This window comes from Lacerta agilis, chromosome 11 (genome assembly GCF_009819535.1).
Source record: "Lacerta agilis isolate rLacAgi1 chromosome 11, rLacAgi1.pri, whole genome shotgun sequence".
Classification (NCBI taxonomy): domain Eukaryota; kingdom Metazoa; phylum Chordata; class Lepidosauria; order Squamata; family Lacertidae; genus Lacerta; species Lacerta agilis.
Genome location: NC_046322.1, coordinates 16638874 through 16665297, shown reverse-complemented (window position 1 = coordinate 16665297; position 26424 = coordinate 16638874). Strand labels below are relative to the sequence as shown.

The following is a 26424-nucleotide window of genomic DNA, read 5'->3' as shown; positions in this document are numbered from 1 at the left end:
AAAACCATACGTTGTTACCTGTTTAAAGCAGGCTTCCACCAGATTCGGAGGGAACATGTTTCTGTGAAGAAAGAACAATAACTATTTGAGGCATAGTACACATCTTTTATCATTTCAAGATGAAGCCCTATTGAAGATGGTGGGATTTACATCAAACGTAATATGTATAGGGTTGGGCTCCATGGTCATCTATTTGGCCTGACCCAATAGGATTCTTCTTATGCTTATAAGAAGCTTCCATACCATACTAAGTCAGGTTGTTTGTCCATCTAATGATGATTATCTATGGTGACTTGCAGTGGTTCTTTGGGCAGAGGTGTTTCCCATCATTTGCTACTTGATCCTCTTAATGGAAGATGTCAGGGACTGAATATGAGACATGTATTCTACCACAGACACATGGTCTCAGCAGTATATTGAACTAGCATCAATTCACTCTCTCCTTTAAAAGAAAAAAAAGACTGCTACTTTTTACAATTCACCAAATTAATCTCAGCGAACTTTCTTCTCAACCTTTTGAGCAGGTACTGCAAATCTACCCTGCCTCAAGTTTACCTTGGTTAGACAGTAGAAATAATAAATACATGTCTTCCTTGATTCAGAATATAAACAACACTTTTGCAGTGAGAGAGTAAAGCCACTGAAAGAGGAGGGTATAGAAAGAGGCCCTCCAAAACTTAGAGCCAGAGCATTGTTTGAAATCATAGTTCCAACAGGTTCACAGTCAACCCACAGAAAAAATTCTCAAATTCCTCACATGCTTTTAGAAGGCACAGCTGTGGGGAGAATTGGGGCAGGTCTGCCTAAGGCGTTTTGCTAACACAAAGGATAAGATGGTGTCCCCCAAATCCACATATCACAATCCACAACATTTTTGTACATTGGCCTTAATGATTGCCAGAATGAAATGTCCACAACAGGAAGTTAGAACAAAGTCCTACTGTAATCTTTCCATTTTAAAAATTCTATGTAAAATTTTATTTTAGTCAGTACTATAAAATTCTAAACTTTAAAAAAGCCACAGACATCCTGTTATTATGTCAAGGAGTCCTACACTAACTACCTTCTTCTTTTACTTTTCCATTCTACATACAGAATCAGACTGGAGCACTGGAAGATAGGAAGCTGCTATTTAAACAAGTCAGGCCATGGGTCCATCTAGCATCAACATGCAGCACCTCTCCATGGTTTCAGATGGGATATTTCCAGCTTTGCTTGGAAATGCCAGGGATTGAGCCTGGTACTGCCTGCATGGAAAGCCATTGCTCTACTATTGAGATCAAAAGTTGCTGCCCCCCCCCGAATCTTCAATACTGGTGATGGGACAATTTCCTCCACCATACTGAGCACAGCAGGAGAGTTTTGATAGTGCAGAGTAGATCAGCTTAGGGAACTCAGGGGAAATGGTGGGTGACTACCACCTCCTCAATTATGTTCCCTGAGGCAGCCATATTTGTTGTTGTTGTTTAGTCGTTTAGTCATGTCTGACTCTTCGTGACCCCATGGACCAGAGCACGCCAGGCACTCCTGTCTTCCATTGCCTCCCACAACATGGTCAGACTCATGTTGGTAGATTCGAGAACACTGTCCAACCATCTCGTCCTCTGTCGTCCCCTTCTCCTTGTGCCCTCCATCTTTCCCAACATCAGGGTCTTTTCCAGGGAGTCCTCTCTTCTCATAAGGTGGCCAAAGTATTGGAGCCTCAGCTTCAGGATCTGTCCTTCCAGTGAGCACTCAGACCTGATTTCCTTCAGAATGGATAGGTTTGATCTTCTTGCAGTCCATGGGACGCTCAAGAGTCTCCTCCAGCACCATAATTCAAAAGCATCAATTCTTTGGTGATCAGCCTTCTTTATGGTCCAGCTCTCACTTCCATACATCACTACTGGGAAAACCATAGCTTTAACTATACGGACCTTTGTCGGCAAAGTGATGTCTCTGCTTTTTAAGATGCTGTCTAGGTTTGTCATTGTTTTTCTCCCATATTACATATTACTCTGCCTAATAGTAGGGCTGGCCCTGAATTGGGGAATTATGAATTGCTTCAAATCTCATTAGTAAACCCCACAGTACATTGTTAAGAAGCTTAAAAAGCTTTAAAAGCCTGATCAGTAAGCCTATGTTTACAAATTATTTCTGAGCCGGGGGTGCCATTTTGAAAGGAAGAGAGACAGAGAAGATTGATAGCTCTGGGTGTTAATGCGTTCAGTCATATGCTGTAACTTTCATTACCTTGCTTATATGACAGAAAATGCATTTTTACCTGATCAAGTCCAGAAAGGCATCTGCGGCTGTCACTCGCACTATCTTGCCTTCTCGATGCATTTTTTCCTTCGATCCTTTCCCTGGATGGATGATGACCACCATGATAATTCCAATCAGGACAGCAATGATCGTGGTGGTCATGTAGTAGGCGACGGCTCGGAGCCCCATCTTCCCTGATGCTTTGCTGTCCAGGGCAGCAACTCCTAGCAAATAGAACAATGAGAGTGAAACTAGAGTCTATACATCACAAAAAAACTTTGAATACACATACTAGAATAAGCATTCTTGTAATACTAGAACCCTGATGAATGGCGTGGCATTCAGAAAATCAAGTATTTCTTCTCAGAGCGTGTTGTTAAATTGTGGAATTTGCTCCCACAAGTGACAGCCACCAGCTCTTACGGCCTTAAAAGAGGATTAGACAAATGGAAGAATAAAGCTATCAGTGACTACTAGTCACGACAGCCATATTAGCAACAGTATCAAAGATAGAATGCCTCTGAATATGAAAGCAGATGCTCTCTCATGGGGCTAAAGTCCAAAGAGGGAAGGGTCATAGTTCAGTGATAGAGCAACTGCTTTGCATGCAGAGGACCTCCCTACCCACAGATTCAGTCCCCAGCATCTCCAGGCAGGTATCATAGAATCAAAGAACTGTGGATTTGGAAGGGACCACAAGCATCATTTAGTCCAATCCTCTGCAATGCAGGAGTGTTTTGCCCAACATGGGGCTCAAACCCATGACCCTGAGATCAAGAGTCTTGTGCTCTACTGACTGAGCTATCCCACTTCAGTGTTGATGATGCTGATGTAGATGGCCCAGTATTTAAATAGAGATGAAAGAGATACATTTCCATCTGAACCAATCTGGCCTGATATAAAGTGACTTCCTTTGCTCTTATGTTACTTTTCTCCCTTGAAATTTGAGACATGGTGTGCTTTATAACAGCACAACTACGGAGGAGATAAAAGCTTCCCCCCTCTCCCTTGATACACATAAACTACCCTTGGATTGGGTGAGATGGTGTGTCTGTTTTCAGAATGCATTCCAAATGCTATATAATACAATTATTTTGTGCTTCGTAATTTCTTATTTACAAAATAAGCTGGTCATGTTCCCAAAAAATGTACAAATTGTTATAATTCACAAATTTTTATTTAAAAATGGCACAAAGTAACATATGAATATATATTAAAAATATATAGTAAAAACATCACATTATACACAGGCTGTAGATGCTATTACCCAAAAATATTGAGCTGGTATAATCTTTTACTATTTCCACATACTTTCTAATATATGTATTCATTATTGATTATTTAATTTCTATAGTGCTTAATATATTAAAAAATATCTCCAAGCAGTGTACAGAAAGCTGAAACAACAGACAACTTAAACAGATATTACAAAAACACACAGCTACATATAAAAATGTTACATTAATATGAAGTTTGTAATATATAAAAATATTACTTCATTTTCCTTCTGACACCCCTTCCTCTCTGCCTAGAGGTTCTCACCCAGGTCCAAACAAACTCTCAGCTCACCCACAAAAGTTTCACAATGAAAAGAGTTCCTGGAAACAGCTGACCTCACCCTAGTCTCTCACTCTGGACTTGATTTTTATGGACATGCCCTAGGCTAGGAGGATGGTACCACCTTAGGCTGCCACAGCTGCACTCTCCATACCCAGTTCCAGATGCAGCAGGTTTGATGAGTTTCCCAGGGGGTCCAAAGAATGGGAAAAGGGCTCCCTTCCATTCGCAGCTCTTTCTTCACTCTCTGTCCTCTCCTCCTCTGGTTTCATACCCCTCCTTCAAGCATCTTAATTTGTGGGAGTGCATCCTTCCATCAGTGCTCCCACAGATACGTGAGTACAGGTGTAGAGGAAATTCCACATTTAAACAGAGATGAAAGAGACACAGGACAAGAGTTCTATCTGAACCAATCAGCCCCTTGAGCTATAAGTGGGGCCCTCTGCTCCCTGATTCCTGCTTATTGCTGCAGGCAATGCACCAGGTGGGAGTTAAGTGAGAAACAGAGTAGTGTTAGGGTCCCACACTTTAAGAACTGCCATTTTTCAGGAAGTGGGTAAAGCTTGGGAGAGGTAATCAGCTCCAGGAGCAGTAAAGGCTTTGCTGATTTTTGGGAAGTATACGAGATCCTGTGACTCTGACCTGATCTGTTAGACCAGCCTTGTCCAAGCTGGTGCCCTCCAGATGTTTTGGATGCCACCCCCTTTCAGCTCCCACTAGAAGGGACAATGGTCATGGATGATGGGAACTGCCGTCCACAACATCTAGAGGACTCCAGTGTGGGGAAAGGCTGTGCTAAACTATCCCTCCTTGTGAACTTCTGCTCATGATCAGAGCAGGATGCTAAGAACACAGCTAGTACAAGTCTGAAGGAACAGCTATCACAGCTAGCTAATCATAGCATGGACTCTGTCAACCAGGAGGTCTGTTGTCATTTCAGACAAAGGACAACAGTCTTCTGATAGCATTAAAAAAACAGAACAAGAAGAAGATTGGAAAAAATTTAAATTGTATTTGAAAAAATATTGTAATATTCAGTAATGCTAACAGAAGTAGCTATAGGTTTTTCGGAATTTAGGATATAGGTTAAATTTTTAAGTTGTTTTATGGAATTATGATATGAGGTAATAATTTAAAGAGACTGCCAAAGAAAAATAGTTACAGGTAGGTAGCCGTGTGCACGCACACAAAAGCTCATACTAAGAACAAACTTAGTTGGTATCTAAGGTGCTACTGGAAGGAATTTTTTTATATATTTTATATTTTATTTTGTTTTAAAGAAGAATAGGTTAGTGAAATCAGAGGGAGGGGAACGGAGGAAGTCACCTATTGATGTAAAGGACATGTTATGATTTATCAAGATGTTTTTGTTTTTGTTTTGTTTCTTTTTTCTATGTCTTTTTATAAAATGAATAAAAATTATTTTTAAAAACAAAAAACAGAACAAAAGCATTTTAAAATACACAGGGAGCCTCTGCAGATATAAAAAGGTCCATGCTTTAGACAACCACTTTCTAGCAGTTGGAAGGTGATGAAGAGGATGAGAGATGGGATGCTGCTAGTGTACTCATCTCTACTTGCCCCCATCACATGTTCACTGTCCCCTATTCATAGCACCTGAATTGCTTACTGTTTTTAGTGTATGCCATATGTTTTTAGTGTAAGTCCCTTGTTTCCTTGGGATGCTCCTAGATTTTTTTTTATAGGGTTGTTTGAAACTCTTTAGAAGACTGGTTGATCATTGTGTGTTTCCAATTTCCTCAGTAAACATTCCTGAAGGGTGTATAAGAACATTAAAAGTGCCTTGGTAGGGTCAAAATCTCAGCAACTATCAAGTGAAAAGAAATTAGCTGGCGGTCCACCTGTGGACTATGGTGGTCTACCTGTAATATCCTTCACTGAGCTCTCATGATGAACCTATGGATATTGTATCCCTGGCATATTATACCTACAGTGTCCAACAAAATTTTAAAAATCAACACTTTTAGCTGCTGAAAATGGCAGGTTGACATGCTGAAGTGTTCCCTATACTTATGGGAACCAGGTGTAGAGGAAATTATCACATAGTGAGCATACAGTTAAAAAATTGGTCTGCAAACTGAATTCCCGAATTATTTGGAGGATTGACGACAAAGCAGCTACTAATATGCTAATAGAAACTCAATTCTGGAATGCCCTCCCCTAAAAGGCTCACTGAGTGCCTAAGTTGCTATATTTTGGTGCCAGAAAAAAAGTTATTTGGCCAGGTATTTTAATTGCTGTCATCGCTAACCCTGTTTAATATAAACAAAGCAAAACAAACCTGGCATTGGCCATGTACGCTATGTAATACAAAGAGACCATGGTTCATGAATCTTTCACTGGGGTCAAGGCCTCTTGCCCTCAGACAGGTTCCCCAATGCCATGTTTTGTGGAGAGGCTGTGATTACTTAGAGACAATTTTGTACATGCTCAGGTTCACTCTTGTCTTTTTATCATCACTTTCCAAAACTCAGCCCTTGGCACCGAAGCCAGGTTCTATAGCTGAAGAGCATAGGAAGGCTCCAAATAAACTCCAGACATGCTGTGCTTTGAGCTGCAACTGATTTATCCTCTGAAACTTGTCAAGTGCAAAGCAACAAGGAACTTTTTGGATGCCCAGACCAGCAGTACATTTCCTGTTCCTCACATCTGCCAGGGCAAAGCCCTGCTGTGGGGGCTGTTTAGATACTAATTTAACTCTTTGCATGATTCCGTCTTTTGCTCACTGTATCGGAATGTGCCACACAATATGCTTTTTGAAGGGAAACTAAAGGCGTAATTTATCTTCTTTATGTGTGCTAAGCAGAGCAAGAGGTAAGGACTCGCAGAGATTCACAGCAAGCCATAGAACAGTGATTAGTAACAGCTGACAGCCTCGGACCAAGGCTCTTTCTCTTTGGTCGCCTCATTGTAATACCAGAGCACAAAGAACTTACTGTCCCAGTGCCAAGAATCAGAAGTGCAGGAGCACAGAGAATAGCAGCACAATTTTATTTTTTTTACAGGAACAAAACACAGCTGATACCTGCTTAGTGGAGACCTGAAAAGGCCATCCTTTTATGGATGTGACATCTTGATTAGCATTTCCCCCCATCTCACAAGAAGGTTTAAAGTTGCTCATTCACAAAAAGAAGAAGAAATGAGTGTTGTCAGGGAGGGGAAAGGGGGCGCATGCACACTCACACTCACACCAGTCATCCACTATTAAAGGCGATTTGCTTCTGGAAAAAAAAACCTTTCAGTTGATGATTTTGTTGGCCCTCCTAATGCTAAATAAGCATGATGTAATGCGGTGAATTGCGGTACTTTAGTTTAATTAGAGGAGAGTTCATCATAGTAACTTATTAAGCCAGTCAAATGGCATGGTTACTTGGGATGCAGAGCAATTAAAGCAGAGAATTAATACACTAGTAAAAAATAATACATCAGAAGCAGTTTCTTGATGCATGGAAATAGCAGACACTTGTACGTGGCAAACCAGATGTTGTTAGACTACAGCTCCCATCATCCCTGACCATTGATCATTCTGGCTGGGGCTGATGGGAGTCAATGTTCAACAATATCTGCAAGGGTAGCCATCTTTGGCTTCAAAGATCATTATGTTCATTTGGCTGGGTTACCCTCTCTCCCACATCAAATTCCCCAGTCAAGAACAAAAGGATTCCAGGGTGCTGACTTGGGCCCCAGATCATGGGTGCCCAGAGGTGCTGTTATAACATGAAGTCATGACTTTACGTCATCCCCCGGAAGTGGTGTTGGAGGCCCTGCGAGGCCTAGGACACCCCTTTCAAGGCCCCCCAAGGCCTCAGTTGGGACCCAGAAGTTGTGTCCAAGGCCCCACAGAGTAGGTGCTGAGCGAGCCCCCAGGGCTTCCTGGAATTGCAACCAGTGATGGATTTGTATGACCAAACTATAGATTCAGCTTCATATCTATAGAATGCTTTCTCAAAATGCCCCACATATACAACTCGCACAACTTGCAACTCAACAGGCTGAAAGCAGTGCACCACCTGTGTACTGCAGCCCACCATAAACTGAGCACTGTTTTTCCAGTGAAAGTGCAGGATGCACATTTTCTCAAAGAAAATAAAATAATAAAGTTTCTGGAACTGCAAAACCCAAAGCAAGAGGTTTCAATGGAAAGTGGAGCATATTGCAAAATGCAGTTGATGGGGTTTCTTATGCTCAGGGGACCATAAATTGCAATGATTAGTATATCTTATACTAATAATTATTACAAGAACTCTGAAAGATAGATTAGCATTATTATCCTCATGTTTAAGATGAGTGGTTGAGGCTGAAAGATAAAAGCTTGGCTAAGACTACTTAGTAAGTTTGAGACTGGGACAGGGCATAAATTTGGGACTTTCACATTAACAAGGGCCAAGTCAAACATTCTCTTAAAAGAACTTTTGGCTCAGGATCTGGGAGCTCTGAGTGAGAGTCGAGATTTCCCAAGACCACCATCCTTCTTGGTTTGCCCACCATCTGTTTTACTGTCCTGGTGATTATGACAATGGTGTTCCTTGGGATTCCAGTGGCTGGTTGCTGGCATTGCCATCCCCCAACTTCCAAGAGTGACAGCAGGAAGTATTGCCCTTACTCTCATTGACTCAATGGTGACACCATGTGGTGACCTACTGCCCTCAATCTAGGAAGTCCTGGAGGAAAAATGGTGATCGCCCCACACTAGGAAACACTCTGGTCACCAACAGCAATTTTGCTGCCTATGTCAGCCCCATCTCTTCTGTGCCACAGAAAATCATCAAAATGACCTTCCAAAATGCAAAGCTGCTGAATGGGGTGGCAAAACTGGGGAGGCCATTTCAGCTCAGTCCTGGACCAGCTCTTCCAAATGCTGCTAGTTCTTCCAGGTCTATGGAATTAGATTTTCTCTGACGATAAGTTTGATGCTTGGAGATGGACTCAAAACTAAAACCAGCAAGATGACATTCCCCTGAAACATGAGCCATGGAGTTTTTCTCCTATAGCTGCAGGCAGGGGTCATGGTGTCACAGAAAAACCAGATTTCCCACTCCAGAATCAGGCGCAACTTTCTGACCCCTGGAAATGTGGGTCAGAGTTCATGGCCTTGTTGGAAATGCTGTCAGTTGTGGCAACGGTGCTCTCTGAATGCAGCCACACATCAAGTTCAGCAAGGAATTCTTGCTGTTCCTGGGAGAGAAATTTAGGCCCAATAGAGTCATGTGGCATAAGGGAAGGGAGTTTTGTGGCCACAATGACACTCATCAGTATGGTGTAATGGTTAAGAGTGGTAGACTCGTAATCTGGTGAACTAGGTTTGCGTCTCCGCTCCTCCACATGTAGCTGCTGGGTGACCTTGGGCTAGTCACACTTCTTTGAAGTCTCTCAGCCCCACTAACCTCACAGAGTGTTTGTTGTGGGGGAGGAAGGGAAAGGAGAATGTTAGCCGCTTTGAGACTCCTTCGGGTAGTGATAAAGCGGGATATCAAATCCAAACTCTTCTTCTTCATCATCACTCACTCTCAGAAAAAGAGTAATAATTGCTGGATAATCTCAGTGCATGAAATGGGGAAGAAGGATGCCAAGCATGAAGCTGCAGTGAGAAGGCAGAACAATCGCAGGGTGCAGGAGAAAGGAAAGAAACACCCTAGTCGTCATGCCTCAGTGCAGTGACTTGAAACTTCATGGTCTCAGAATTGGTCAAATGGGACACAAACTGCTCCTGAGAATGACCACTTGGCGAGCTCCATCTCAAGCTGCTATTTGGTATGGGAGGAAAAACATGGAGCATAATATAAAAATGTTTTAATTATTAAATGCCCCTCTGCCTAAGGGGGAAAAAACAGCTTTCCAGGGGCAGTACTTTCCACAGTACAGGACCCCTTCCCTGCACTGTGGTTAAACCTGCTCTCTCCACCAGTGGCTGCCTTTTTTAAGTTCAAAAGGCTGAAATGCAATGCATGACATTTATTGTCATGACTAGCTCGACTCTCAGTCCTGTAGTGCTGGTTCTGGAGTTTCTCGCTGAATGGGAATGTGAGGAACAGGTTGCATATCTATAGCTATATCTCAGAAACACCTTGTATCAAGATTAGTACGTATATAACACCACAAAACAAACAGTGATTAGCAAAGTTCTGCCATTTCATGCAAGTAACTTGCTTTTTAATAATAATAATAAAAAATAAAAATTCAAGTTTGGTGGGGAGGGAATCTTACATATGCCCAAGGTTAGCAACTAGATTTCTCAGAGGTGGGGATGATTGAGGAATGCTCTATTTAAAAACAGAGTTGATTTTCACTCCCCCAGCCTCTGCAAATGAGAACAGGACAATTATCTTTCAGATTTCACACTGCTCTGAATATTGCGACACAGTTCCCAGCTATTTTTGTAAAGCATTTATACACGTATAAATGTGTACTTTGTGAGAAAATGCACCCAAAGATTCATATTCCAATATGTATTTAAATGTGACTTCTGACGCAGATTTTTTTTTAAAAAAACAACAGATTAGTGCAGAAATGGAATAAGCTTATGAAGCAACAAATGCAAAAATGACGTGGAGCAAAAATAGACTGATCCATCCATCTTTTCATAGAGAATCACTTTGAGAAGGTAGTTTGTGGGGAGAGATGGGCCACGATCCAATGCCCCTCAAAAGACTTACTGCTAAGTTGTATTGCCTCAATGAGACTTTGTATCCAGACAAAAGAAGTGGATTCTTTGCACCACGCGAAGCAGCCAAACAACTTGTGTTGAAACATCAGAACGAAGAATCCTTACCTATTCACACTGGACAACTGACCTCATTCCCTTTACAAACTAGCTCCCTGCTGCAGACAACAGCATATGGACATCAATACTGTCTACAAAGATACTTCTAGCCATTGATAAAGCCACTCTGTCCTCCCTGCTCAAGGAAAGTGGAAACCATCCTGTTTTCTTCTCAACCACCCCACTGCCCCTCTTCCCTCGCACCCTTCTTGGTTCAATGATGGGTATTCTCCCTCCCTCTGATATTTGTTGTATTTATAAAAGGGTGGAGGAAGGAGGGAAAGATATTTTCAGTTTTTAAAAAATATTACTGCAGTCACACAAAGCAGATGAGAAGATTCTTATGCAGAATCGTAAAATAGTCTTATACTTTTGCTACAATTCAAAATTCTCAAAGCACTATCTATGCAGCAAACCTATTTATTAATTTATTTTTAGGAGGGGTGTGTAAATCCTAATTTCCCTGCTTTGTTATTTGTGGCAGCAGAGAGGGTTTGTTGTGGCTAAAATGTCTTCCACATTCTTCCATTCTTCTACTTATGCGCAGCCTGTATAAATACAGTGGTACCTCTGGTTATAAATTTAATTTGTTTCAGAGGTCCCTTTTTAACCTGAAACCGTTCTTAACCTGAGGTACCACTTTAGCTAATGGGGCCTCCCGCTGCTGCCTTGCCACCGCTGTGCGATTTCTGTTCTCATCCTGAGGTAAAGTTCTTAACCCGAGGTACTAGTTCCAGGTTAGCGGAGTCTGTAACCTGAAGTGTTTGTAACCCGAGGTACCACTGTATATATAAACAAAACCTTGCATATCACAGAAATGCCATCATTCTCCTGCGGCCTTCATTCCAAGATAACCTCAGGGCTCACACTAGAACCCCCAAAACCTCTCACTACTCAGAGACTGGGGTGTGTGTAACAATATAAAATAAAGTAAAACATGAGCATATTTGGTATGACCAAATATGACCAAAATAGAGTAAAACATGAGCATATTTGGTATGACCAAAAACAACTTCAGCTCTGAAAAAATATTTCCTTCTATTGTAAGGGTTGCCATGGGATTGCAAAGCCCTTCATTGGCAGCCCCAGGGAGGAGGCCCTGATTCTGATATTTTCTTTTTTTCAGCAAGTAGGTCTGTAGCTCTCCTAGAAAGAAAGTTATGAAGCAAAATGTGCAGGTATGTTTCCGAGCAATTTCTGTGAAATCAGCCAGCCTTGCTGCTGACTGTCAGTGTTTTTAGGCAAAGCAGCTTAGACCAGGCCAGACAATTTGCTCACCTATCTCAATATTGTTCCTTTGAATGGTAGCCACTTTCTAAGATCTCAGGCAGAGAGAGATCTTTCTCATCAAGTGCAAATGATGTCAGAAACTCAACATGGGACCTTCTGCATGTAAAGCATCCATATATAAAGGAATTTAATTTTCAATTTCTTTCCTAATAATTCTCATGATGTATTACTGCAGAGGTCACCAATATTTTTAAGCCAGTGGGCACATTTGGTTTTTTAAGCAACTCCTCATTCTGGTCAATTCTTTCCCCCTTCCTTGAATCAGCCCCTGCCCTCTGAGAAAGAGAGAAGCGCATGTACACACCTCACCTTTCCAAGGGAGCTGGGTAAAAGTCAGACCCAGTGGAGTTAATGAGCTGAAGGAGGAAGTGGGAAAGAGCATCACTATTCCAACTTCCTCCTTCAGCTCTATGCATTTTTCAAGGGAGAAAAAGGTAACCACCACTTTGTGATCAAGGTGTACTCAATGAGAGGGGGTACTCAAAGGCTTTGTTGTGCCAAGGGAAGACCCCAAGGGGACCACTGCACCCAGAGGTACCATGTTGATGGCCCCTGAATTATTTTACCAAGTATCTGAATCCTGGAGTTTGCCATCTTTCATGCACTCGGCTGTAAGCTTTTCTTTCTGTTTATCAACACACTGGCGAAAGGGAAAGAGAAAGCAGCAGCTGCTTGCGAAACAGAAAAAAGGAAAAGATAAGAGTGTACCTGTTACTAAGCTGGATACAATGAGAGGCAAAACCAGCATCTGCAACATTCTCATTAAGAGTTCGCCTGGGAAGGAAAAGTACTTTACTTCTCGGTAGCTGAAGTGGTATGATCGAAGACCAAATCCAAGGATGATACCTGGGGAAAAAGTAAGGGAAAAAAAATGAGACTACCATCTTCATTACAAATTGCATGTATTCAGGGTCAACTGAAAGGAGGCTCATGGAAGCTCTGAGCATACACTCAATAAACTTTCAAACGGTCAAATACTTTGCTGAAATCAAGATAAATTATATCCACAGCATTCCTACAACCCACTAAGCTAGTAACCCAATAAAAAGGAAGGTAACATGTAATCTGTTGGGATACAAATCCATGCTGACTCCTACTGTAAGATCGTCAGTGGTTGCTCATGAGTAATCAGCAAGAAGCCGAACTTCTAACAACTAAGTTCTTTATTGTGCAAATATTTACAGTGGAGCTAAAGTAAAAACGTACATCTCATCCCTCAGCAGAGTCCGGGAATGACAGTTTCCGGTTCTTGGTCCAGCACGGAAGGCGCGGGATTCTGAACCCCCGCCTCCCACTTCCACGTCCTTCCTCCCTGCGAACTCGGAGTGCGGGAAAAGGTCCCTGTTCCCCACTTCCTGCTTGGTGCTGAGGCTCTGTGATCCTGAAACAGCCCCTGTCCCGACTCCCTGCTTCCATCTCCCCCTCCCCACTGGAGGAGTGGTCTCCTCCTCCAGAGGAGGAGGATGACGAACTGCGGAGGGGGGGCGGCGGTTCCCTGTACCGCAACGGACCTGGGAATGCTACCTGCTGGGGTGAGGGGGGTTTCCTGACACCTAGTAATCACTGCATTATTATCAATATGCTTATAAATTGTATCCATTACCGTACATTCTTCACCAGTATCAAAACATTTCCCGTTAACTCTTCCCTTCTCCCCTTTTTGGAGACTGGGACAACATTTACCTGTCTCCAGTCCTGTGCTACCTCACCTGTTCTCCAAGATTTCTCAAAGAAGGTGGACAAATGTTCTGGACGTACACCAGCAAATTCCTTCCTTACACTAGACCTGAACACATTTAAGGTAGCTTTGTATTTCCTCATCAACACCTTAGCAATCATGAACCACAATCCTGACCTTCCTTTAGTTATGCTATTTATGCAAGGTTCCTTGGAGCAAGGCAGTGGCCATTAAACCTGCTTGTCCATAGTACAAGCATGCTCTGAGTTCACTTGCATGCGGCTTGCCCCTGAAGAGAAAACCCCACAAACTTTTATTTCATTACAGTAACTTGACTTGCACTGAAGGTCACCGCACATGAGTGCCCTGCTTACAGAAGCTTGGAAATAATCTTTTCAGACCTCTCTGTAGTGATTCTCCCTTCTTATCCTAAATAGGTCATGAGGCATGTTCACCTCAAGGAACCCTTGATGTTTTGCTCAGCACTATGGCCAGCACACGCAAGGTGGTCCTGTGTACCAGCCTGGAGCGTCCCCAAGGACATATCTGTGCCAAGTGTAATGGACAGCTTGCTCCTGTTTGACCTCAGTGGCTATGGAAGGACAACTTTAAATTACAAACTCTGCAATGTGCAACAGCTCTGTGCTAAGTCCCTAACTATGCTCAATGTGCCTCTTTGGGCAGAAGAGCAAAAAGATGCTGTGTGTAAATGAGTGCATTTACACTCCCACAGATCAGTGTGTGTTTCAGACAGAATCCAGAAATAGCCCAGATATGCAGAAAACTCTTAGCAAATTCGGGGTCCGTAAGCTTTTTTTTTTTTTTTTGCATCTTGCTGATGTGAACACAGTTTGTGCGTAAGAAGGGCTTCACCCATCTGAAGACGCTGGATGCTGCTGGATGTTCTGTTATCAACTCCCTTTTGCTACAGTCTCTCTCACAGCACATCTTTCTGCACAACATAGAGAACACACTTCAGATTTCATAGTTGAGCTGTGGCTCATCCTGTTTCCTGGGTATGTGCTTGTAGAAACTAGCCTACTGCACATAGGTAAATTTTGAATGCATTGCTCCACCTGTTGTTTCCTCTGTCCTTGGCCCACCATGGGCATGTGGCCCTCATAAGAGTGCCTGGGAGAGAATACGGCTCTCAGGATGAAAAAAGTCCCTAAATCCAGATCGGGAACACAGCAGGAGGCAAAGGACTAAAGCACCCTGTCTTCTACTCCAGGATCCCAACCCAGACTGGACTCCTTATGCTGGCTATTTCTGCAAAAAGAAATCCTGCACTCAGGGGCAAACAACATGATAATTGTCATGAGCCGTTTGACCCTCAACAGTACAACTATACTCTACTACAGAGAAATGGAGGTGCTGAGTATCACTTAAGAGGAACTTAGCACACTAAAGGATCAGACGTAAATTGACTAGACCTGGAGCAAGCCCTTTTCAGTAAGAGTTTCAGGTTTCCAAATAATTTGTGAGCCTTTCAAAGGAACAAAGGCTTGTAAGAAATACCCCAAAGCTGTTCTACAGGCTTTGCCTTGACCTTTCACATCAGTGGGGTAGAAAAAGCAAATATTCAGAGAGAGCACAGGAGAACCACATATTTTCATATAATTAAAAAAATCACCAATCCATGCCCTGATTGTTTTCTGGAGAACAATTTATTCCAGTTTTAATATAATGCAGAATCAGAAATGCACTTAAAAGATTCAGCTGTGTATAACCACCAAAAAGAACAGAATAAAATATAAAGCCTTTTTATTCCATTTTATACTTTTTCATGTTAATGGGCAGACATTAGGTTTAAGTGAGTTTTTAAAAGGCAACTCTGCCATGTTATTAGTTACAGCTTGGTAATACTTGTATTTGTTTGACCATAGCCATGCAAGATGATGACAAACAATAAGCACATCAGATGAATAATTACGGAATGATAAAACTACAGAACTATAAAACCAATTTCGAGGCAAGCATTCAATAGATTGCATGCTTATCCAAAATTAGATCTTTTACCAAACTCTGATCACACCAAAAAGACTATCCCAGGCACCCCCAACCTTCGGTCCTCCAGATGTTTTGGACTACAATTCCCATCATCCCTGACCGCTGGTCCTGTTAGCTAGGGATCATGGGAGTTGTAGGCCAAAACATCTGGAGGGCCGCAGGTTGGGGATGCCTGGCTTATCCTATGAAACGTCTATGGGTAAAACAACTGGGTTCTGTGAGGCTCCTGAACAGCAATGAAACCATGTGGTTACATTTCATCCTCTTTTATTCTATTAAAATTGTATCACACTTTTCATTTAAAACAAATCCAAGAGCAAATAATAAAAAGCAGTAGACAAGCAATGAAAATAACCATCTACATACAGCAGTAACAAAATTATCACATCTGTGAAAATAACCCAGCTAACTCCACCTCCAATTAACACAGTCTATGTAAATTAAAACGTTTATAATAGGTGGTGGATAACCATCAAGGTTGTTGTTTTTAACATTTATTGATTTGAATTAACTTGCTAGTCTCTTAGTACAAAAAAGTCTCTAAGAGACTCACACAGAGGGGAGGAGGCATAACGTACAAAACAATAAATGTCAATAAAACCATTCCAATAACCCACAAGGAAACCCAGCAGAGAAATAAAGAAAACTACAGCGCCTAGAACCTTTTTTCCAATAGTCCTTGTCCATCATCCATCTTTTGATTGCAATGGGAGAGGATATACATTTTAGCCTGGTGGCCTAAAGGATGTTGAAGATGGCACCGGGCAGACCTAACTGAGAAGAGCATTCCACAGACGAGAAGCCACCTGGCACTGAGGGGAGAGCATTCCACAAATTGAGGTGCCGCAGATGACAAAGCTCCCTCACTTGTTGCTGCACAATGCATACTTGGCAAATGTGGCACTATTAGGAGGGCATCCCAGCCAATTTTACAGCAAGGGCAGGTGCATAAGGGAGTAGGGACTCCATCAGGTATCCTGGTATGAAGCAGCGTAGGGCTTTATGTAAACACAAGCACCTTAAACTTGGCTTGGTAGTACACTGGTAGCCATTGCAGCTATTTTAGAACTGGTGTGACGTACTCATCAGCCTGCTCCAGTCAGCAGCCCCACACAGAGTGCACTGCAACGATCAATTTGTGAAGTTACCACTGCATGGATCACTGTGGCCAAGTTATCCCTGCCTAGGAATGGCCCTAGATGGCACACCAGCTGAAGCTGGACAAGAGCGCTTCAAACCCCATGGAGGCTACCAGCATTTCCATTGGCAATGCTAGATCGAAGAGTACCAACAGACTACGTAGCTGTTCCTTATAGGTGACTGCAACCCCATTCAGAACCTACCCAGTTCCCAGATGTGGGAACCTTCAATTCACAGGGCCACCATCTTATCAGGATTCAGTCTCAGCTTATTGGCCCTCATACAGTCCATTACTGGAACCAAATATGGCCAAGAGGTTGCCTTGCCTCTCCTGACTCAGGTGAAAAAGAGAAACAGAGCTGTGCATCACCAGCATGATTGTATGCTTGCCTGTCCACATTCACACAAACATTAGCAGCCCTCTGATTTGCACCTTACCCTCTGCCACAAATATTGATATCTACCCTTCCACTCCAATAGCCTTTTTTTCACACATTCACTATGCAGACGTGCTCTTGATTATCCACCCTCCTTCTTGTTATCAATGTCAGCCCAACATGGCTTCTGGCTGAATGTCTGCAGTGCGGAGTCTGCTGGACTTCCCTGCACAATTTAGAAGCTTGATCACGAAGGGAAGTTCATGACGGAGAAGGGAGAAACAGGACTGAAGTCACACAAAAGACTTGGTCCAGCAGGCACAGCATTTTATTAATGGACTCTTTCTAGAGATACCAAACATGATCCTTACAAGGCATTGGGAGGTACTTGGCTTTCTCCAAATCATACACAGCATTTAAAAATAATTATTTATTAATGTCAAATATGTATATGGTGTTTCTGTGGTATATCTGATTGATACCTGCCTCACCTGTGAAGGCGATGGCACTGAGAACTAGGCCCCAGAGGAGGACCTTAAAGAACAGGGAGGTTTACCGGTATATAGGAATGGGCAGTCCTTCAGATAACATAAGCCCAAGACATGGAAGATTTTATTTCTTTTTAACAATGTGATAAATGTCATGTCAACTTTACCCCTTTATATTCCAAAGTTGCAGCCCTATTTTGGTGTAGGTGCCATTTATTTATTTCCTGATACTTTGCATCTTGGTTTTCCATCTTAAAAAAATACTTACAGCTTATAGAAGGCAAAACACTGTCTAAAACACAACTGTGGCAATAAAAATTCACAGAACCCAACCTGAGCCAATGGATTCAAGTTACAAGATGTTATATGGACTTTATATGTTAACATCAGCTCCTTGAACTGAATCTGGTAACTGGAAACCGGTGAGCATTGTTTTAACAGAAATCTGTGTTCCAAGCCACCCATGCCAATCAATTATGTGGTGGCCATGTTCTGAACAAGGGGACAGGAGAGCCCCAACACATTGTAGCAGCCAAATCTTCATCTAGGGGCATGGGTAAGTGTGACGAGGGTCTGGCGCTGGAGAAAGCAAAATCATTCCCCTGATACCACTTGGGTCAGAGCTAACAGTCCTCCTAAGGTGCAAAACTGGTCTTTCAGGGAAGTGCAACCCCATCCAGGAAAAGGTTGAACGTCACTTATCCATTCAATCACCCAACTAGCAGGATTACCAACACTGGTATTACTAACACTGGTATTTTGCTTCAGTTTCTTAACCCATCATTCAGACCATTACTGATTCCAGGCACCCATTCAGCACTTCCATCACCTCATCTGACTCAGATGAAAAGGTCAGGGCACCCGGGTGCTGAATTCTGGTGGGCGTCAGGCGCCCGCCGCTGAAGCCGCCTAAGCTCTTAACTATCTACCTGTTATGAAATAATAAATAATTTTGATCAAGGTAGAAAAAACAAAATACATATATAGGTATACCGAAATGTATACCTACTGTTTCACTAAAGGACTTTCGACTTTGTGTGCTCATTTACCAAAGACATGCCATGCCAGCTTGTCATTCACAACGGTGGCGCTTGTCAGACTTGGGGGCGCTGGGGGGATCTTGCCACCCCGGCGGCGCATATGCTAAAGACCCCCCTGGAGAAAGTGATACGGAGTTCTGCATTTTAGTGACCTATTGGTGACACTTGAGCCCAAACCTCTGAACAGCCTCATATACATTTGGATCAAGGTAGCCAATAGGGTGCCCTCCATATGTTGTTGGACTACAACCCATATCATCTTTGGCCGCTAGCCATGCTGCATGGGAGTTGTAGTTCAACATTACATAGAAGGAACCACATTGGCTAACCCCTCTTTTAGGTGTCTACCACCTATCCAGTGAACTAAAACCAGATTTTATTTCTGACCCAAGAAAAGGAGAATATAATTTAAAGTCAAAGAAATGAAAACAACAGCTCAGAAGGCTATTTTTTATGTTTTCTTTTTCCTTTCATATTTCAACAACACATCTGAGCCCAAAGACTACATGGCTGCTTGCAGGGTAATAAGCACAAAATTGGACAACTGCAGAACTTTTAACAGTGTCTTCTTGGTACAGTGAGCTGTGGCAAAAAGCCCTGGCAGGAAAAAAAAATCATGTACCAACTTAAATTAACTGGAGGCAAAGATAAAATATTATATTTTCATATAGTGTAGTTTGATTTTATCTCACAAACCAGGGACACATACAGCAGCATTTATTACAGCCTCTCTCCAAATGATGGAAAAGAGACTAAGTACACACTGTAATATTACGATGAAGAATACAGAAAAGCTCCAAGTTGCCAATGGATGTTACATAAATGTTTACCTACACAGAAATGAAAAATATGTTACATGCATTACCTTCTGTTAGTAATTACAAGATGTAACTATTTTGTTTACTGTTGTTTGTTTTTGCAGTTTGGATTTTTATTTTAAAAAATACATGCCACTTTGAGTTGTCCTGCATCTGTTTAAATTTGTGGCAATAATTCACATCAGTTAAACCTGTGCAGTACAATCTTAGATTTGTAAGTCTCATCAACTTCAATAGGACTTACTTCCTGGAAAGCATTGTGTAGGATTGCTTAGTTTGTTAATCTACTGATTAAGATGAGTAAAGCTAGCAGTCCTACATAATTTAAAATAGTTATTTTACTACAATAAAATGTAATTAGCAGCTGACTGGTCTAGATTTTTGGAACTCTCATAAGACCCAAAGGATCCAGGTAGGATACATTAGGAGACGGGAAGAAAAAGGAGGAGTGGTTTCTAAAAAGCAATGCAAACTTGAGAAGGAATTCGTTTTGATATGTCATCCAAAATGATGTCCTCTTGTGCAGAGAAGTGTCAGAGAAGTGTTATCTTAGTAGAAATAATGGTGCTTCCTATCCAAAATAAACCAGCTGGAAGAACATGGACAAAAACTAACGAGAAAGATGAATTTATGGCTGGAAGGATAATCTATTTAAAAGAGGTGCACTATGCAAAGAGAATGAAAGGGTAATATAATATAATTCCTCCTCGCGCCATTTATTTATTACACATATAATCCAATTAGGTCCTCTAAGGAAGTCCAATACCAATAAGATTTAGCTTGGTTTTATTTCAGGTTTGTCCAATTCTTTTCACTCCCTTTGATAAACATACACATCCAATTCAGTGGATAAGTTCAGGTGTTGTGGCCAAACCAAGCTTTGTCTACCTGGATTGTTCTTCAGGCTTTTGTGTAACCCCCTCCTTTCTTTCCTGCTTTCTTCTGCACCAATTCCCTCTTTGGTTTGCAATAACTAGTTTGACAAGACATCCCTTTTTTAAAAAAAAAATTATGGTTGTTTCAAACTACAGCTTGGTTTTGAGAATGGGATATCAATTTGAACTGACTTCCAATTCTGATAATAACAATAGTTTGCTCAAAGCCCAGGAAATCTTGGAGTGCCCAATGGGCTACTGTTTTTCTCAAGCTAAGAAGGTATAATAATAAGATAGCAGTATTTTAGAAACCCCATCGTTTGCCCTATTAGTCATCATGGCAATTTATAGTTATCATGAAGCAGGAAATGAGGGAGGGAACCACAGCATGCAAACCCAAGAAAATGGCCCTGAAGACCACCCATAGTGTGGTTGTGAACCAAGCCGCTATTAGCAAACTATTGCATTCTTCTTATTCATTATGAAAAATAATCAAAATATAGTGTATAAAGTCAAGAATCACACAAATAAGCATGAGCTTGCAATAAAACAACTCCCTCCTTATTAAGGCAATTCAAGAGCTTTCTGTGGCATAACAATAAGGAAACTAATAATACAAGAATTGCTGGTGATGCAAAATTATCATCTCACTCAGCAGTCAAGATGATGTACCTGGAAACCTATCAGAGAAAAATGACTGTTCTCTCTTACTGTTTGTTCCAGCATTCAGTAATCATATGTATAAAACAGGGTAGTATACCTCTGCATAGTAAGTAATACAAATATTGTTAACATGTTGCTAGCTTTCCTAGCTAATAGCTATTGCAAGACTGTTCTCTGTCAAAACCCATTCTTGAACAATCTGTCTTATTTAGCAACACAACACACCATCTTGGGATCAGTTCTGTATGTTATTCCATGTGAAGAATAACTAGACAAGGAAAGAAAAACGTAACCATGCCCTGCTAGGAACATCATGAAAAAAAAAAACACCAAAATCTGAAAAAAATAACTGGCACAAAAGACAGTAACATCAAATGCTTGTGAGCAAAGGAAAGTCTTGAGCTGGCACTGAAAATATTGTAGTGTTGGTGCCAGGTGGGGAGAGCATTTCATTATCAGGGGCTCTTCCTCTTTGCCTCCCTCTAAACCACCAAATATACTCACTCCAGAATTTTCATACTCTCATAAACTTCAATGATGTAGTTGCCGCCCCTAAACTAAGAAGCATCCCAAATGTTTCTTCATAAGGAAGCTAGTCCAAGCTCTTGATGCAAGGATGGGGAACTTGCATCCCTCCAAATATTGCTGGACTTGAACTCTGTCATGACTAATGACGTGGGGACCCAGCCATGCATAGTGGGGGACTCTGATGAGGAGAAGGTTCAGGCATCTTCCTTGAGGGAAGAACCATCAGCATCTCATTCAGGGCCCCAGAGAACACATCCCACCATAACTTGACTCAGAGGGAAAGCACCTGCAGAACATCTGTCTTCTAGTCTCAAAGAAGCCATAAACCGCAATATAAGGTGACAACTCTTTAACCAGACAGCCTGCTCTTTCAGGGAGGTAAAGCCTAGTACAAGACAGGCCTGGTCAGCCTACATAAGGTTCTGGTTGGCCCCACAAGGGACATCATCTCCAGTAGCTGTATTAGTAGGGCACCTTGGAGCTGTCCAAGGTTCTGTATACTCGCTTCTTTACCCCAGCATTGCCAGCTTCCCCTAGGAGCCTCAAGTGCCCACCAAACTGGACCAATGCCCATGATTCCTGACCATTGACCATGCTGAATGAGGCTGATGGGAGCTGGAGTCCAACAAGTTCTGGGGAGCCTTAATGGACTGAGCCTTTGTAATGTACATCAAGGGGAAAAGGAAGAAGGCACAAGAGACAGAGCTCAAGGGATTACAATGTTATACTAAGTTAACTGAATGTACAACTAGATGTTTCTAGTTCAGCTGTAATGGTTTTCGACCTTTCACAAACGATGAAAGGAGTTACAGTGGTACCTCGGGTTAAGAACTTAATTCGTTCTGGAGATCCGTTCTTAACCTGAAACTGTTCTTAACCTGAAGCACCACTTTAGCTAATGGGACCTCCTGCTGCCACTGCGCTGCCAGAGCACAATTTCTGTTCTTAACCTGAAGCATTGTTTCTGGGTTAGCAGAGTATGTAACCTGAAGCGTATGTAACTTGAGGTAACACTGTACTTAAATTAACCTTGCAATCAATCTGTGCTGATTGGTTAAACTGGAGCTAAGGCAAATAGTTCCAGAAAGGTAACCAGTTCTAATGTTCTTTTGAGGCCTTAAGCCCTGAGTGAAACCAGGTGCTAAAATCTGAGCAAAACATGATGCCAAACTTAAGTCTCACTCTGAAGTCAGAGCTTTCTCCATACAGAGCAAGCAAAAATAAACTATGTTGGAGGTCAGCTGGTTGGAGACGAGGCAAGCAGTAAATCAAAACAAGAGCTGCAAAGGGCAACATATCTCTTGGATAAGTTGAGACGGAACTGACCTGGCTACCTGGGAGGTATTTATAGGAATCATGGGGCATTAAAATTTAGACAATCAATGTGGTGGAGATGATAGTGTCACACAAGGCGATCCATGTCCAAATCTATGCTCAGCCATAAAGTTCATGTGGTCACCTTGAGCTCCTTACTGCCTCTTAGTTTCGCTTCACCTCACAGCAGGTTAGTGATTATAAAATGGAGGGAGTATTTCTTACTGATTGTAGGTGGAGTTTATTACTACCTGGTCCAAAGAAAGAGAAAAATGGCACAGTTTTGGCTAGAGCAGAAATGAGAAACCCGTGACCCTCTAGATGCGATTGGATCCCATCTGCCCAGACCATTGCCATGCTGCCTGGGACTCCCTTGGAAGGTGGCGCAACCTCCTTCCTTTTTAAGCAGAGGTTGGGTGGCCATCTGTCATGGATGCTTTAGTTGAGATTCCTGCATTGCAAGGGACTAGATCAGGGGTAGGCAACCTAAGGCCCGTGGGCTGGATACGGCCCAATCGCCTTCTCAATTCGGCCTGCGCACAGTCCGGGAATCAGTGTGTTTTTACATGAGTAGAATGTGTCCTTTTATTTAAAATGCATCCCTGGGTTATTTGTGGGGCCTGCCCACAATGTGTGCTTTTATTTAAAATGCATCTCTGGGTTATTTGTGGGGCATAGTAATTTGTTCACCCCCCCCCAAAAAAAATAGTCTGCCCCCCGCAAGTTCTGAGGGATAGTGGACCAGCCCATGGCTGAAAAAGGTTGCTGACCCCTGAACTAGATGATTGGTGCCTTCCAATTCTGCAATTCTATGATTCTGCTGTTCCCTGGTAGACCAGACAGGATAGCAGAATCATTACAGGTGGCAGCTACTGCCTCACCACAGCAGGACTGCTATCTCTTAAAACATCTGCAAAATGAAGCGCCCCTCACTTTAGATGCTTCAAGTTCTATGCTACCATTGCTGCTTGGTGCTGGATCTGGCCACAGGAACATGAGACTTTCCTCCATACTGATCCTGCTAGTCATCATGAATTAGCAGTGGCTGTATCATGCTGCTGGCACTCACAATTCAGATTGCTCATCACACATGGTATCTTTGCTTCCATTTTACCGTGCATTTATGAAACCCACTAAAATATTCCTTATATGAGAAAAATCTTTTCATCCTGGTGTTAACCATTAGGTCTCCTTCCCCCCTCCTCCTTGGTTTTGCCTGATGGACACAAAGTGCCCTTAACTCAAGCTCAGCTCTCTATTTAGAAATGGCGCTTCTCTGTGAAGTACAAATATCCATCCTTTCCTTCACCACTTCTTTCCAGTTTTCATCCCTTCACCCCCCAAAATCATGACCAGTAGGAATGGTTCTCCTTTTCAGAAAGGAATTCTCAATGCTCTGCACCAGGGTTGCATAACCTGTGACCCTACAGAAGTTGTTGGACTCCAACTTCCATCATCACTGACCATAAATCTGGGGCTGATAGGAGCTGAGTCTAACACCACCTGATGGGCCACTGGTCCCCCATTCTTGCTCAATGCATTCCTGATTAAAATAAACAATATCCATGCAGAAAGAGGGGGAAAAACCAAACTCATAGGATTCCAGAAGATGACAATGTAAGATTGCATTGCAATTGGCCCGGTTGATCCATTTACAAAACATCCATGGTACAAAACTAAATATTTTGCATGTGAGGCAAACTAAATTAGCCTGCAAATAAACATCTTAAGACTATCATATATTGCTGATTGGACTTTACTACACTATTTTATAGAATGGGTGTCTGACCAGTGTCTGCATTGCTATGTTTTAGAATCATGCTTCAAACTTTCTTATTCATGCAGGCTTTCCCTGCCATAGTTGCCTGTGCTGTTGAAGATATTTTGCTCTTTTTCTGTATTGTATTTTGCATATACCACAATTTCAGATTTTAAAATGCACATTGCTCATGTATTCTAAAACGTTAAGCGGTATAGAAATCCCAGCAAATAAATAAATTCAACAAATAAGTTCTTGTATCAGCAACATTCTTTTTCTCATCCTCTTTCTCCTTCTCTTTTTCTTAAAGAGCAGGAAGATTTCCGCAATATTCAAAAGTTAACTCACCATATAGTTAGGCACTGCTACTGTATGGATCCCGCCCACAAAGTTAAGTTGCTTAAATTCAGTCCTCCAATGAACCATTTGCAAATGTGTTTCTGTGAGATTGTATCCCAAGACCTGCAATTCTACCAACCGCATTCAGTTTTGGGGGGGAAACACTAGAAAGGCTCATTTCCAAATTATAATAGACATTTCAGAATATGTTAGCACACTAGAAAGATGGAACATCAAAACTTCGAATGCTGCAATTCAAGGTTTCAATGCTGTCCAATATGACTGACAAGACAGGAAACAGCTCATATGAAATCATTCCCAGTGGTTTCTCAAACATGTACAATGTTGCTTTCTGTTTTACTGCAACAAATGGAAACACCAAACAAAAATAGCTGTTGGTTCTGATGTTCAGTTTGCAGCTTGGTTCTGGGGAAAACAACCGCTCATCCCACACCCCACACAGAACTTACAGAATCTCTCTCTTTTGGGGGGGGGAGTGCACAGCAGGTGAATCTAAGTTATCCTTAGAGGAACTGGGCATGAAAGGACTTTTTAAAGTGAATCCACCTGTCCTTTTGGTTCCTTTTTATAATGCAGAAAGTTTTGCCCCGTTGAAGCTATCACCCCTAATTCTTTAGCCGCTCTTAATAATTGTTTGCATAGATTTCAAGACAATTTTTGTGATTGCTTAGAGTTCCACAACAAAATGTGTGTGTGTGTGTGTGTGTGTGTGTGTGTGTGCTAGATAATATCCATACATTAGTCTACGATTCTATCCAGAGACCAATCTATATATATATATGATGGTGCTAGATTGAGAATCTGTTAAAAACCATGCAAATCTAAGCCTATTCAATGCCCGAAGAGAGATTTCCCAAAAGGCGTGGGAGACAGTCTTTGCATTCTGAGGGAAATGCAATTCTTAAAATTGCTCACCAATATTTATTTTTAATGAAAGCTGTATCCATGTAGAAACAGTTAGGATTCTGATGGTTACATTTCCAGTACCTAAACAGTGACATCCTGTAGATCTTATTTGCAGCATAGCCTTACATAGGTCTATTCAAGCCCCACTGAATTCAGTGAGGCACGCTCCCAGGTAACATATGAAGAGTATTGCAGTATCAGGTCAATGGCCCATCTAGTCTAGCAATGGCCCATAGTGGCAAACCAGATGCCAGTGGGAAACCAGGGAACGGGACCCAAACACAAGAACGCTCTCCACTCCTTTGGTTTCCAGCAACTGGGATTCAATGGCATTACTGTCTCCAACCATGGAGGCAGAGAATAACCATCATGGCTGATAGCCATCAATAGCTGCCACCTCCACAAATTTTCCTAACCCTTTTAAAACCATCTAAGTTGGTAGCTATGCACAACATGAAGAAGTACTTCATTTTATTTCTGCTGAATCTTCCAATGCTCAGCCTCATTGGATGTCCATGTTCCAGTGTTCCCCTACCCATTTTCTCCATGTTATGCATCCTTTTTATAAACTTCTTTCATGACACCTTTTACTCGCC

The 26424-nt window shown here is 42.0% G+C and overlaps 1 protein-coding gene across 1 annotated transcript in view; it reads right to left on the bottom strand.

Annotated features, from left to right (window-relative positions):
• SLC1A3 (solute carrier family 1 member 3) overlaps positions 1–26424 on the bottom strand; it is a 38717-nt gene that overhangs the window by 7728 nt on the left and 4565 nt on the right. The window contains exons 3-5 of the mRNA XM_033163943.1: positions 12581–12718; positions 2264–2468; positions 19–61 (exon numbers count right to left, since the gene is read on the bottom strand). Of these exons, the coding sequence (XP_033019834.1) occupies positions 19–61; positions 2264–2468; positions 12581–12718 (386 nt within the window). The remainder of the gene's footprint in view (positions 1–18; positions 62–2263; positions 2469–12580; positions 12719–26424) is intronic.